At 40.8% G+C, this 15,625-nt stretch overlaps 1 protein-coding gene across 4 annotated transcripts in view; it reads right to left on the minus strand.

Moving 5' to 3' along the window:
• LOC114667466 (collagen alpha-1(XI) chain-like) overlaps window positions 1–15,625 on the minus strand; it is a 377,917-nt gene that overhangs the window by 291,483 nt on the left and 70,809 nt on the right. For all 4 annotated transcript variants that reach the window (XM_051920865.1, XM_051920864.1, XM_051920867.1 and 1 more), the window contains exon 2: window positions 1,589–1,756. In XM_051920865.1, coding sequence (XP_051776825.1) covers window positions 1,589–1,756 — 168 coding nt within the window. The remainder of the gene's footprint in view (window positions 1–1,588; window positions 1,757–15,625) is intronic.

Here is a 15,625-nt window from a genome sequence, read left to right on the forward strand (position 1 = left end):
CCCTAACAGCTAATATGTGATGAGCATACTGGCGCAACAATGGCTACCGTCACATCATTCAGGTGAGTGAAACTAGTGGTGGTTGAAATGGCTGCCCACTCTTTATATAAAAAGCACTTCAAGTAGTGAGAAAAGTGCTATGTAAATGTAAAGTATTATTATAAGTATTATTATTATTATTTAAAAGGTATTTATGAGCTTGATGTGAATTTATTTGAAGCCTTAACCGTGTCAGTGAAGTTGGGTCTGGGATTTGGGTTCTTGTTCCGCCCCCTAGTGGTCACACAGGTCACGTCATGGGAGTCTCTCTAACTGAAACTTTGAAGGCTGTCACTTTAAAGATTTCTTACATACAATTCATTTTGATAAAAAAAAAATTGGTTTTGGATCAAAGCTCTTCACACTTTCTATTGCTTATTACTGACATCTGCGTTGGGCGTTCGACAAGTAAATAGGCTGAAGGTCTGACGATCTGACTGTGAGCCTTTTAGGGGGTCTCCTCTCTGAACACAGACAGAGGCTGATGGAGACATCACGTCCCTGACACTTTCATCAAGCACAGGATTTTACACGCACAGTAAATTAATGCATTCCTTTGTTCCTCTGAGGACTTTTAATCTTCAGACCGTGCAGGTGAAGCAATCGCAATTTCACTTGTTAACAAGGGTCCTCAGACACATCAGTCAGCGACACTTTAATGAGGTTCTTGTCTTGTGTCTTGCCGACACGAGCTGCGACTCTGGACGTTGAGTCACGTCACTTCATCACGCATAAAGGGATCCTCAGTATGTTCAACCAGATTCCAGCCAGAAAAAATTAATAAAATACGATAACAGGGGCTGCCCTAACAAGACAGCACAGCTGGTGCCAACATTTACTTACAACTCGTAGCGGCGCCTGAGTCTCGTGAAGGTCAACTGAAATCAAAGAGCTGGCAAATGAGCCAACGACAAGAGCGACCGACAGCACTGTGGAGTCAGTCTGGAATCGTATTACAGGAAAGGCCTGTAGTAGGACCCTCACACGTTTACGGACCACCAAGACACTCTGCTGGCCCAGAAAACTGAAATTTGGATGCATGATTGATAATTCATCAGTTTATACATCCATCCATCCATTATCCAACCCGCTATATCCTAACTAAAGGGTCACGGGGGTCTGCTGGAGCCAATCCCAGCCAACACAGGGTGCCAGCCCACCACAGGGCGCACACACACTAGGGGAAATTTTGGATTGCCAATGCACCTAACCTGCATATCTTTGGACTGTGGGAGGAAGCCAACGCAGACATGGGGAGAACATGCAAACTCCATGCAGGGAGGACCCGGGAAGCGAATCTGGATCTCCTTACTGTGAGGCAGCAGTGCTACCCACTGCACCACCATGCCACCCCATCTGTTTATACAGATTAACAATATCACTTTGAACTAAAGTCCAGATGCAGTATATTATATGATAGATAGATAGATAGATAGATAGATAGATAGATAGATAGATAGATAGATAGATAGATAGATAGATAGATAGATAGATAGATAGATAGATAGATAGATAGATAGATAGATAGATAGCATCACTCTTCTTTTACCTGGAAACAGTTGCTTGGTGGGCGCGCTGAGCTGAATTTTCTTTTCTATCCTGTAGGCCATGTCCACTTCCTCTGAATCCTTTCGATTTGTGCAAAGGCCAGCAGCCATGGACACTCCTTCCATTGTTTCTTTAATGTTTAATATCCTTAAAACATCAATGGGGTTTGCTGTGGAGAAAAGAGGAGCAATTAAAAGTCAGCAAGAGGGTTAGGGGTTCCCAATATGCAATGTTATTTTTTATTGCATGTCTTATTTTTCCTCCAAAGATTCTTTGAGCATGAATTTTATCTGTGATGGCACTTCTTTGGTCATTTTCAATCGCTGTTCTTATTTTAAATGCCCAGGTATGGGCACCTTGAGTTCTTTTTCAAGTTTCTCATATTTTTCAAAAGTAGCCAAAACAGGCTGCACAACACTGTTATCTCAGAATGCATTTCACTGAATGACTCAGATTTAAACAGAGCGTGAATGAGGGTGCGTGAGTGGGCCCTGTGATGGAATGGCCCCCCACCCAGGGTGTTTCCTGCCTTGTGTTTTTTATGCTGGCCAGTTATTCTGTGATCCACCACAATCCTGAATTACCACGGCTCTGAGAAAGTTTGATTATGTTAACCCCTACTTTTCAGGCATCTGAATGAGCTTCTCTGAAATGCTAAAGTCCTCCCTTGGGACAAATAAAGTGCTATCTATCTATCTATCTATCTATCTATCTATCTATCTATCTATCTATCTATCTATCTATCTATCTATCTATCTATCTATCTATCTATCTATCTATCTATCTATCTATCTATCATCACACCTTTAAAATTGATATATGCATTGTATATAGTGCCTTTCAAATCACTCTATCCATCCATCTATTAATCTATTATTATATAGTGCCTTTCACTATCTATCTATCTATCTATCTATCTATCTATCTATCTATCTATCTATCTATCTATCTATCTATCTATCTATCATCACACCTTTAAAATTGATATATGCATTGTATATAGTGCCTTTCAAATCACTCTATCCATCCATCTATTAATCTATTATTATATAGTGCCTTTCACTATCTATCTATCTATCTATCTATCTATCTATCTATCTATCTATCTATCTATCTATCTATCTATCTATCTATCTATCTATCTATCTATCTATCTATCTATCTATTGTCACACACATGCACATGGGGACAGTTACAGGCTCAAATTGTGTTATTTATCAGCCAGACTGGGGGTTGGCACTCTAACCTAATCCTCTTTCCTCTTATTCCTCTGCAGCCCAGCCCTGACTGTTAATGACATCACCATTGATCCACCCACTGTTGACATCACTTCCGCCCAAACCTGATGACATTGTGTCTGCTACCCATAATTCCCCTTCCTGCTGTTCTGTTTTGGCTGTCCTGACTCCGCCTGTTCCTCTTATCCACCATATTTATAGAGCAGTCTCAATCTGTTAGTGAGTTCAGTTGTGAACTCCGCTCCTGTAAACACGTGTTTCTTTTCATTTGCTGATTTTTCAGTATACGGGGTGGCCATCCCCAAACCAGTTTTTGTCTGCTGCCTGATTTTTTAATAAGACTATCTATCTCATCCTGCCTACTATATGAAAATATCTATCTATCTATCTATCTATCTATCTATCTATCTATCTATCTATCTATCTATCTATCTATCTATCTATCTATCTATCTATCTATCTATCTATCTATCTATCTAAATTTTTAATCTTGCCTACTACACTATCTATCTATCTATCTATCTATCTATCTATCTATCTATCTATCTATCTATCTATCTATCTATCTATCTATCTATCTATCTATCTATCTATCTATCTAAATTTTTAATCTTGCCTACTACACTATCTATCTATCTATCTATCTATCTATCTATCTATCTATCTATCTATCTATCTATCTATCTATCTATCTATCTATCTATCTATCTATCTATCTATCTATCGTGGCAAGCAGCTGGGGGTGGCACCCAGCCAGGATTCCCAGAAGGACTGGAGGAGGGATTACACCTCCTCCAGACCACGAGGGGGCAACCGCCCTGGTGGCTTTGGTGACCACGGGATCAGAGCTTAGAAGCTCAATCCTATAGGGGCCCGTGGTCACTGCCAGGGGGCGCCCCAATGCCTGAGGGGCCCTTGCCCTCCGGACTTCCACTATACACCACAAGTGGTGGGGGGAAGAAGACCAGGGACACCCTGAGTGCTTCCGGGTGTGCAGCCGATACTTCCGCCACACTTGGGAGTGTCAGTGGAAGATCATCGGGAGGCACCTGGAGCACTTCCGGGTGGGTTAAAAACGGGCCGCCTCCCTCCATTCGATGGCTTGAGTCAGGAGGAAGAGAGACGGAGCTCTGGAGTAGAGGAGAGGAGGCAGCCTGAAGTAAGGAAAAGGCATTGTTGAGGCCTGGACTTTGGGGGAGTTTTGGGGTTGTGTGCCACTTTGTAAATAATAATAATGCATAATAAACGTGTGTTGGGTGAACCACCGCTGTCTGCCTGTCTATGTCCGGGCAGCTTTCCACACTATCTAAATTTTTAGTCTTGCCTCTACAATACCCAGTACTTCCGCTAGTATTATATATGTGTACATGTAGATCTATCTATCTATCTATCTATCTATCTATCTATCTATCTATCTATCTATCTATCTATCTATCTATCTATCTATCTATCTATCTATCTATCTATCTATAAAATAAAAATGCACACAACACAACATCCTTGTGAGTTAAAGCGCATGTGTACGTGAGGACATGTGTGTGTTCATCTATGTGTCTGACCCGTGTGTGCCAGTCAGTCTCCGTTTCTGTGCTTGTGTGTCTTTGCCTTTTTCTCTCTGTGTTTGTGTTTCCCTGACTTTGTGTGTTTCCTCACAGATATGTCCTCCTATATTCGCCTTCACAGACGGTGTTTATATAAGTGTGTACTGTATATATGTGTGTATGTCTGCGTCTGTTGGTGTGTGACTCGGTGTCTGTTTGCCTTTTTGTCGGTATTTGTGTGTGTGCGCACCTACCGGTCATCAGAACCTTTAATGTCAAGCACAGTCTGACTGAAACTTCATTAATAAAATCACTAAAATAACAAAGGCTGTCTGGAGGAGTGCGGCCAGTGCTGACCACTGTGCAGAAACTGAACATACTTATGGAGAGTTGCCGTAACTAGCAGGAGGTGACTGACCACTACCTGGCTTGTCTCAGTGGGCACAGAGTATGTGCAGAATAAACACCACTCAGTATCTAATGAGCACTAAGTTCAATCGGCCAGGTCCTTAGAATGTCCTTTGGTAGCAGATCACCTCCTCGCCCCTATTCAGGTGGCACTTCTTATCGTTCACCTCTCCCCTTCCCCAGAAATCTACAAGTGTGCCAACCCCACAGCCTGGAGTTAGGGAGGGCAGAGGTTTCTGAAGAGGAGCATTTTGATCTGATGCCCTCTTTGTGCCTGTGAGTGAGCTGGCGAAAGGAAAGAGACAGACATCATGCCCGTTAAAAAAGGGAGCATGGAAAGCTCAGGGGCTGGTTTTGGTCGACGAGTAATAAGAAGAAGAATAATACATTTTATTTCTGTAGTGCCTTTGCCATGCTCCCATGATCACTGTGTATGACCTAATAGTCTGTGTGTTGTCTGGCACCCTCGTCCGTGTTTTTCACACTCAGTGCCCAATAAATGTTTAAGCTGCCAATAGCTTGAACTGGGCAGTCAGGTTTAGTACATTAATGGACTTACAGGGAGTGCCCCCAGTACTACCACATTTATCAGCATAAGTGAACTATAAGGGTCCCCCCTTTTTTCCCCATCCCTCCAGTTTTATATTTTTTAATGAGCTGCTGCCACTTGCCAGCTTTTCTCCGGACACTGCTTGCCAGTCACACCTTGTAACATAAAGGCGTCTCTCTCGGTCTCTGCCTCTCTCATTGCACCCTGAGAGGTAGAAACCTGAGAACGGAGACCATGGCAGACATGTCTTCAGACGGTCCGCACCCCACCCGCTCAGACGGCTCCACAGGTGTCACCGAGCAGACAGTGCTCATTATTGGATAAGCAGGACGCCTGGTGGCACCCCAGCTGCCCTGATCCCCAACACTTACATTTCAGAACTTCTACAAAGTCACGAGGATAACGGCTTAATTAATAACTCAATCTTTTGATGTCTTTGCTGAGAAAAATACATCAACTAATCAAACAAGGAAGAATCTAAGAGTGGGACGAGCATCACAAGGTGCCCAAATAATACCAGACGCTGTCTGCCATGCTGCCAGGTGAATGCCCTTTCATTACCATGCCAGATGTTTTTCAGGACACCAAATGAGCACAACTTCAACAGACTAAGAGAGAATGAAAGATGAGACCGGAAAGGTGCTGCCCACCCTAACCTACTTTGAAACATGTGTTATGTAAATGGCTTTGGCAGGCACTATACACAATGCCACTGGTCAGACTGCCTATTGCAAACTTTCCATAATGGCTGGGGTGTGTGGGGGGGGGGGGGGGTTCATAACAGCACTTGACTGATACACATGTAGGTTGTAAAAGAAGCCATGATCATTGTAAAAGGGGTCCATGAGAGCAACATCAGGCTCAGGGCAGGATTTGGAAACACAGCCTGGAGTGGACGCCAGTCTGCCACAGGGCCCATTCACACGCACATACTTGACCATCTCAGAAAGGCCAGTTAAGCTAACCTTCATGTCTTTTAGGTACAGGAGACAACCCAGAGCACCTAAAGGAACAATCACAGCTATGGTGAGAGGGGAAAACTCAATGCAATCAACCACAGTGTAAGGCCAGGGTTCAAATCCAGCCAGATACAGCTTTGAAGCTGCAGCAATAACCGCCACCTTCACAAAGCGCTTTGCAAATATCCATGTTTATATATCCGTGTTTATATACAGTAGGTAGATTTAAGTATAGTAGGCAGGATAGATAGATAGATAGATAGATAGATAGATAGATAGATAGATAGATAGATAGATAGATAGATAGATAGATAGATAGATAGATAGATAGATAGATAGATAGATAGATAGATAGATAGATAGATAGATAGATAGATCTACATGTACACATACATAATACTAGTGGAAGTACTGGGTATTGTCAGAGTAGCCACCTAAATAATGGACAAGTGTCTGTGTGTGTATCTGTGTGTCTGTCTGGTTGTTGTGTTTCTGTTATATGCCATTTGGTATTACATTCACCACAGCAGTGCTAATGTCTGTGATGATTTCATAGAATGAAAACTTCAATGCATTTTATTACTACAGTACTTCCATTACATAATATATTCCAATAGATGGTGCATAGCAAACATTAACACTGAAAAAGTTCATTGCAGAGTAACTGGCAGACTGACAGAAATCAACTTATCGACCTTAATAATAGCTAAGTGTCTCTGTGTCAATCCTGTTGCTCTGTCTCTGTATTTCCAACAGATAGCACATCACAAACATTAACACCGGTTTTACGAATCCTATACCAAGTGTCAATCCTGTTGCTCTGTCTCTGTATTTCCAACAGATAGCACATCACAAACATTAACACCGGTTTTACGAATCCTATACCAAAGGCAAGTAACAGAGACATATGCATTGCATTTGTCTTTCCAACAGATGTCATACCACAAATGCTTGTAGTGATGCATTTCATTATTACAGATGGTTGTGATGTGCCATCTGTTGGAAAGACAAATGCAATGCATTTTATTACTATATGTATTACAAAATACATTCCATTAGATGATGCACTTCAAATACTGTACTAACACTGAGGTCTATGTTGATTATTATTATTATTATTATTATTATTATTATTATATATGTTATTTTATATATATGTTATTTTATATATATATATTAATATATATAATGTATATATAGATAATTATTATATTATATATTATTCATATTATTATTTCATTAGAACAGCTAGTCTGTGTCTGTGTATCTGTTTGTCTGTCCACTTACTAGGGTTGGGAAGAAACGTTAAAATAGGCAGCACATGTAGAAGAAGAGTCACAAAATGAAATATGATAAAAAAAAAAATACGAACAAAAATAAGAAGATTGGTCTCAACGGTCTGTTCTGTTGACTGACATTACCTACCTGCAACCGCAGTGTGGTAGCGACTTTCTTCTACCTGCTCGGGTTTGGTGGACAAGGTTTACAGCTGTAATGCTAAGGACTCTTTACTTTTCACGGTGGGCAATGAATGAGTGAAAATAACACAGACATCACTGTAGCTCTCTGTTTTATTACAGAAGACGGCACCGGTGGTGGTATTCGTGACATATATAGCTAGTTCTAGATATGGTGCACAAACAGTAGGGTAACAGAGTGAGTTAGTGGGCCAGCCTCATTCTCTAGCCATTAGTGGGGGTGACACTCTAAAGGCATTCACTTTATATAGGACCACCGGGGTTATCGATGTTCACTACACTCATTTGCATGGACATTTGATCCCTAATGGTTGGTGGGGTTCATCAACTTATGAATAGAAGTCGCTATCAGAAATGAAGACCAATTAACCAACCACTTTCAGTCTTATAGTTGAAAGAGTAAAATGCTCAGCTGTTTCAGGGTGAGGCCACCAGAGGGCGCCCCAGCCTCCCAACCCAGACGCAGACACACAGCACACCCTTATTATAGTGGGGATGCGCTTTTCTTACTTTCCACAGTAGCACAGTCCCCATGCAGCAAACACAAGGCAACACAATCCTTCTTTATTCCTCGTTCTGCCTCTACTCTTCCTCTGGCAAGCTTCTTCTCCTTCCTCCCGACTCTGGCTCCTTTTATGCTGCTCCAGGTGGCTCGTTAGCTGGATCCGGAATCATTTCCAGGTGTGGTGGATGTCCAATGTATGGCTCTACAGCTCCCCCTGGTGGCCCTCAAGGAACCCAACAGGGCTACAGAGAACTCCCATGAAGCCCTACAGGAATTCGAGGTGCCACTGCAACCCAGGGGGGCTGCCATCTGGCGCTCCGGGAGAGGCAGTGTCCCCCAGCCCTCGCAATATGTTGGCCTCCCAGTGGCGAAAGAGCCTTGGCCATCCATCACAAGTGACAGAAAGTCAAAGGCTGTTTCCTAAATCTAGTTACATTTGACCCAGCACTCCATGCTGAACAATGAGACCCACGGGATGATCTACCCAAGCTTTGTGGGCTGGAGATCTGTGGCTTTTCTACTTGTTAACACAGAGAGCAGTGGGCTACAGTGTGGTGTTTACAGTTTAAATTCCTTAGAGCAGACATTCTTCAATTCAGACCACCGTCATCCCAGCTTTCTTTTGATCCTGAACTGCCCCGCTCCCATCAACACAATAGCTGCTCTCAGGCGTTGTTTGTTTATAAGATTGTCATCGGAAGGAACACATAATGGAACAAAATGATTAGAGATGGTGGGCTGTGAGTAGGGGGGGTGGGGAGTTTGTCGAAGCTGTAAAAGTGGTGTGTATGAAGTTACACCTTCGAGAAGATGTGCCATACAGTGACTAGACTGGCATAGCATTTTACTGAAATTGACCATGAAATTGCAACGTGTGTTTGTGTATCTGTTAAAATATTTATCAGAAATAAAAAACCACAACAAACCCCAAGTTTATATACCATCCGGCTCTCCATATCTGATGGGCATGCAGGTTTGGTGGACTGGTTTAATTTAAACTGGCCTGTTGTGCGTGCCCACCTCTGGACTGGCACCTCTTCCAGAGATGGCTTCTGATTTATTGTTGCTGCCACAGGCCCTGACTGTTGTACATCTTGCATTGAAACTAATGAGTTATGAAAACAAACGAATGGGATATTTTCAAAGAGGAGAATGTAATATTTAACAACAAAAAGAGTCTTACAAAAAGAGTCTTTCACGGCTCTGTGGTTAGAGATCTGTGCCCGGCATTCGGATGGTTGCCAGTTTGAATCCCATAAATGGCAGAAATGACTACACTCCAATGGGCCCTTCAGCCAGGCCCTTAACCTGCCAACGCTCCACCCTGCGCGTGACGTTAGGTCCTCCAACTTGACAACTTGGGGGCCGGTGGCAGGATTGGCACTCCAGCCACCATAAAAAAAAAAAAAAAAAATCACACTATTTGATTCCATTCAAACTAATGTTGGCACTGAGGAACCCATTGTAAGGCTGCGCTCTGGGGTACCGAGGTGGTCTGTCGTGTGGTGGGAGCGACAGCACGCTGTATCAGTGCACACTCCCAATAACCCCAATCCTGAAAAGGAAGGGTGAGCATAAATGAGCAAAAGATCGAGTGATTGGTGGTCCGACGGAAAAGCCGATGAAAATATAAACCCAGGTTGGAATAATCTGACCCTTATGAATGATTCAACCAATGCTAATAAGATTTGAGTGAACATTAATCACTGGTAGGTATAAACTAATAATAAAAATAACTCATTTTATGTAAATGGTGCCCTGAATCCAATTCACATCATAATAGTTTGAATGTCGAATATACGTTGAATGCGGGAATCGGCTTATAGTCTGTTCTTTAATTATGCGCAGATAGCAGAGGATGACAAACGTCTCTTTGATCTTGTGAAATGTAAATAGATTTGTTTATTTTTTTCTTGGAACCTTTTTAAGGATATAGCGGAACTCCTAAGGTCAAGATTCTTTGAGTCAGGGCCTTAAGATCTATAATTAAAAATAAGAAGGTCTCCCCCTAACCTCCTGACCCTTAACTTAAAGTTAGTAGAATAGGGTCCCTGATGTTAAAAAGACACCTAGGGTTCCCTGGGGTTAAAATGATGTTCCCTTTCCTTATCCCTAACCCTAAGTCTAAATAGCAGAATATGAACCCTAATTTTAATAGTTATGAAAAGGACCCTAAGATTAAAAATTGAACTTGGGCCTTTTTCACTAAAACCCTATTTATTGTTGAAAATATATATGATACCATTATTTAAATGTATTTATTTTGAGAGTTACTTATTTATGACTAGTGTGCATTTAATTAAATATTTTTTACACATTGTAACATATCCTAAGCTTAAAAAAATAATTAATTCTGGATATAGGGGAAGGGGTATTTGTATAGACCCTACTCCTTTAACCTTATTTTGATAGAGAAATGGGAATAAGTAAGGTACAGTATATCTAATATGACTGGTTTATGCACATGATATACAAAAAGAATGTTAATTAAGGGTTTATCATTACATGACTGTGCTGGGCAAAGGCCTTTTACTAAATTAAATATAATATTTTAAATTATGTGTGCCAGAGCTGACCCCCTTGTGGGTCTTTCCCGTCACTCCTGACCCTAACCTTAAAATTAGTAAAATAAGGCCCCTTATGCTAATAAGATCTTCTGAGGATATCTAATGTTAAAAATAGCCTTTAGTTTAAGAATTTTTAATAGAGGCTGTAATATTAACACAAATTTAATTGTAAAGTCTACCCCAACCCCTGACCCTGAACCTAAAGTCCATGAAATAGGACTCCTTATGTTAATAGGGTCCCTAATGTTAAAATCTGTCCCCTCTGAAATATAAGTTTTTAAAGTCTATCCCCAACCCCTTACCCTAACCTTAAAATTTGTAAATATTAGGCTATTAATGTTAATTCCTAGGTTTTAGTAGTTAGGACTACTTTTTTTTCCTTTAACCCTAATTTTAATTTTTAATTCTCATTTTAACCCCTAATATAATTTTTAGAATGAATGTATATTACGATTATGGTCTTACTTGATAGATAGATAGATAGATAGATAGATAGATAGATAGATAGATAGATAGATAGATAGATAGATAGATAGATACTTTATTAATCCCAAGGGGAAATTCACAAAATATATCCTATATCTTTTAAATTAATTTATTAAGGGAAATGGGAGGGAGAATATCTGTTTTTAGATTCCACTCTTATAACCTATTTTAATAGAGAAAGGGATATTAATAATGTAGTTTTAATATGATGGTTTTATGTACATGATGGAGAAATAATTTCAAGAGTATTTATTTATTTATTTAGAGAGACGACTGTGCTGGTTTAAGACCTTTAAAGAAATTATTATTAGTATTTTAGACTATGTGTGCCAGAGCATACCCCTTGTGGGTCTTTCTCCACTAATTCTAACGCTAACCCTAATCTTAATCAGTACCCACCAGCAACAGTAGAAACCCGGAACCCTAAAACTTAAAAATATCTCCCCGGAATCAAAACCTAAAAATATTAAAACCGGCAGAATAAGGAGAGGAAAAAGGAAACGGATAATAACAACCAAGACTACGCTTCCCAAAAGGATTTAAATATGAAGGGACCTCTAAGTTGTACAGTTGTGGTCTCCGGGCTACAAAAAGGACATAGCAGCATTAGAAAAGGTCCAGAGAAGAGCGACTAGGCTGATTCAGGGCTACAGGGGATGAGTTATGAGGAAAGATTAAAAGAGCTGAGCCTTTACAGTTTAAGCAAAAGAAGATGAAGAGGAGACCTGACTGAAGTGTTTAAAATTACGAAGGGAATGAGTCCAGTGGATCGAGACAGAAACACGGGGACACAGTTGAAATCTTGTTAAGGGGAAATTTCGCACAAACATTAGGAAGTTTTTCTTTACACAAAGAACGATAGACACTTGGAATAAGTGACCAAGTAGTGTGGTAGACAGTAAGACGTTAAGGACTTTCAAAACTCGACTTGATGTATTTTTTGGAAGAACTAAGTGGCTAGGACTGGCGAGCTTTGTTGGGTTGAAATGGCCTGTTCTCGTCCTGAGTGTTCTAATGTTCTAAAGGAAATACCCCAAAAATATTAGTGGCGATGGCCTGTACTTTTCTGGGCACCCATGAGAACAAAAACAGAGAGCTCAATTTGCAGCACTGTGGATGGAGCTCATGGGAACCCTGGCCTTTCCCTAAATCCTAACCCTAATATTAATATCAGTGAAAGGGAGCCTTAAGCTTAAAGAGTGTTCTCGGGTCCTTGTTTCCTACCTTTTAAACTATCTCCTAATTTTTTTTTATTAAAGTACATTATTTTGAATATACTCATATGTTGTTTTAGTGTGTTTTAGACTATTTTTTAGGGTTATTAAAATACTGTAAATGTTAGGTACAGTTGGGAATCTGAATTAAAGTTCATTTTAAAATTGAATTTTAAGAACATTTTTAACAGATCCTGAAGTACTTTCATCAGTTATTTGTGTAATTTTTTATATTAGCACATCTTAAAGTAATTTTTAAATATATTTAAATAATTTAGTGATAAATTTGTGTGAGACACAGGTGCCATAAGTAAGATGGTAATTGGTTGAGTCTGTGTACCAGTGTCTCGCTCTTTGGAGCATCTCTTTAGACCCTAACCTAACCCTAACCCTAAGCTAATAAAGATTTGCCAGATATTAATGAGATGCTAATTGAAGCTTAAAATTGGAGAAATGTTCCCTTCAAAGCTAATCACATAAACACTGGCTACTGTTAGTGAAGACATCACAGTAGCGTGGGCAGCGTAATGATGGACGTCATTAATGTTTGGCAACAGAAAAATGAACTACGTGGAGCCTAATGATGGATAATCAGATGCTAATAGATAGGAGAAGAATGTTAATGAATGGAAAATGATTGTTTTTCTTGGAGGCAGACATGTGTAACCACTAATTAGGTAACAAAGCAGCACCAATGAAGGTAGACAGGGCACCTGGTGGTAAAAATGATTAAATGGACTGAGCAAATTCGTGAAATGAACAAAGGGAAGAAAGCAACTTGGGAGCCCATAACAGTAGAAAATCAACTGGCTGAGCAGAGCCGGGCTGGATCAACCATTAAGCAAAATTAAGTACCTGCTTGGAGCATCAGGAGAAATTGGGTGCGGGGGGGGGGCTACCGCAGAAATTTTCCATTGTCGGATTTACCATGGAGCATATGGTGCTGAGCTGTAAAATGGCGCAGCTGAACCAGGCTCCACATTAACCCTTAACTACTGGACACCAGTTGTCCTACCCCAGCAGCATCCGGCATCTCTCCTCAGCTCGATTCACTACAGGTACCGTGTCGCAATGCTTCATTCCAGTGTGCCCCCTGCCAAATTTCTCAGAAGATGCACAATTGCAAATTGCATATGGCGCATTTGGTACGCTGCGTGGTTACTGACGTATGTATGACAATGATGAGATGTTCTTCTTACAGTGACTGTCTGCAAAGAACATTCAATAACTGAAGTGAAATGTGAACACATGTGCAAATCCTGCAGTGGATGGAAGTGTGACCGACCAGTGATGAATGAGCACTGGAGACGTGGATCAGGTTTATGTTCAGATAGTCCTAGACGGTGTCATACTATTCAGGAATATGGTACTAAATTACACTAAAATTATTGCAATACTTTATATTACAACCTCACAGCATGCATATAAATAGCCATTTTAACACTGGTGCATAAAGTACACTGCCCGAGTACTTATGAAATTACCTCTCAAAGTTGAGAGGGCGGGCTCCAGCACATACCATGTTTTGATTGGTGCATTGTCAATTCAATACGTCTGGTGTTAATAGTTAAGGGTTAAATGAAATATATATGGTGCACTGCCCAGTGATTTGTTCCTGCCTTGAGCTCTGTGTTGGCAGGGATTGGCTCCAGCAGACCCCTGTGTTAGGATATAGCAGGTTGGACAATGACTGACTGACTGAAATCTATACTAATAAAAGGCAAAGCCCTCACTGACTGACTCACTGACTGACTGACTCACTCACTCACTCATCACTAATTCTCCAACTTCCCGTGTAGGTAGAAGGCTGAAATTTGGCAGGCTCATTCCTTACAGCTTACTTACAAAAATTAGGCAGGTTTCATTTCGAAATTCTACGCGTAATGGTCATAACTGGAACCTGTTTTTTGTCCATACGTAATGGTCATAACTGGAACCTGTTTTTTGTCCATATACTCTAATGGAGGAGGCGGAGGCACGTATCGCATCATCACGCCTCCTACGTAATCACGTGAACTAAAAACAAGGAAAAGATTTACAGCACGAGTCAAACGCGGGAACGAAGGTAAATGACGTTAATTTTTGAGTGTCTTTTAATACTGTGTAAGCATACATATTAACACGTGCAATTAAACGTGTGCATTTACGGGGTGATTTCTCAGGCTTAAAAGCTCACCTTTTATCAAACGCGGGAACAAAGGTAAATAACGTTAATTGTTGAGTGTCTTTTAATACTGTGTAAGTATACATATTAACACATGTGCAATTAAACGTGTGCATTTAGGGGGTGATTTCTCAGGCTTAAAAGCTCGCCTTTTATTAAAGAGGTAAATGCAAAATGTTTTCATTCTGAAGGGCACAAACCACGTTAGATTTCATGCTCAAGAGTAAACTCAGCACACAGCTTGGTCATATTACAACCTGTTCATTTTCCTCAGTTAAAAAGGTTTACTTTTCTTCTTAATAAAATTTTTAAAGCAGTACTTCGCCACTGCGAAGTGCGGGTATTTTGATATATATCAAAATATATCGCGTCATCACGCCTCCCACGTAAGCATGTGAACTGACCCGCTGCCATTTGCAATGCCATATTCGCGAGATGCAAGTTTAATGAGAAGACACGAGGTATGGACATCGCAACATCACACAAGACAGCGGCTCACGTGAAGTGACTGAACGCAGCAGGAGTGATCACTTCGATGAATCAAACCTGTTCAAAAAACACATTACACAATTGATAAGGTACGAAAACAATATGAAACCGATTGTGGATTTGCGTACAGCCACTGAAACTTTCTGACGGCACGAGACTTCAGGTCACGTGTCTGCAAAAGAACATCATTGAGGCAACTATTTTTACTGGCGGTGGCTCAGGGGAGAGAGTTTTTATTCCTCGCATTCCCGTTATACCCTCTGATCTCCCATTTCACTTCAAACGCCTCCAATTTCCACTAAGGCTCTGCTTAGCAATGACAATTAATAAGTCTCAGGGACAGACCCTACAAAAGGTTGGCATTGATTTGAGGCAAGACTGATTTTCACATAGCAAACTGTACGTTGCATGCTCAAGAGTAAGCTCAGCACACAGCTTG

This window comes from Erpetoichthys calabaricus, chromosome 17, assembly GCF_900747795.2.
Source record: "Erpetoichthys calabaricus chromosome 17, fErpCal1.3, whole genome shotgun sequence".
Lineage (NCBI taxonomy): Eukaryota > Metazoa > Chordata > Cladistia > Polypteriformes > Polypteridae > Erpetoichthys > Erpetoichthys calabaricus.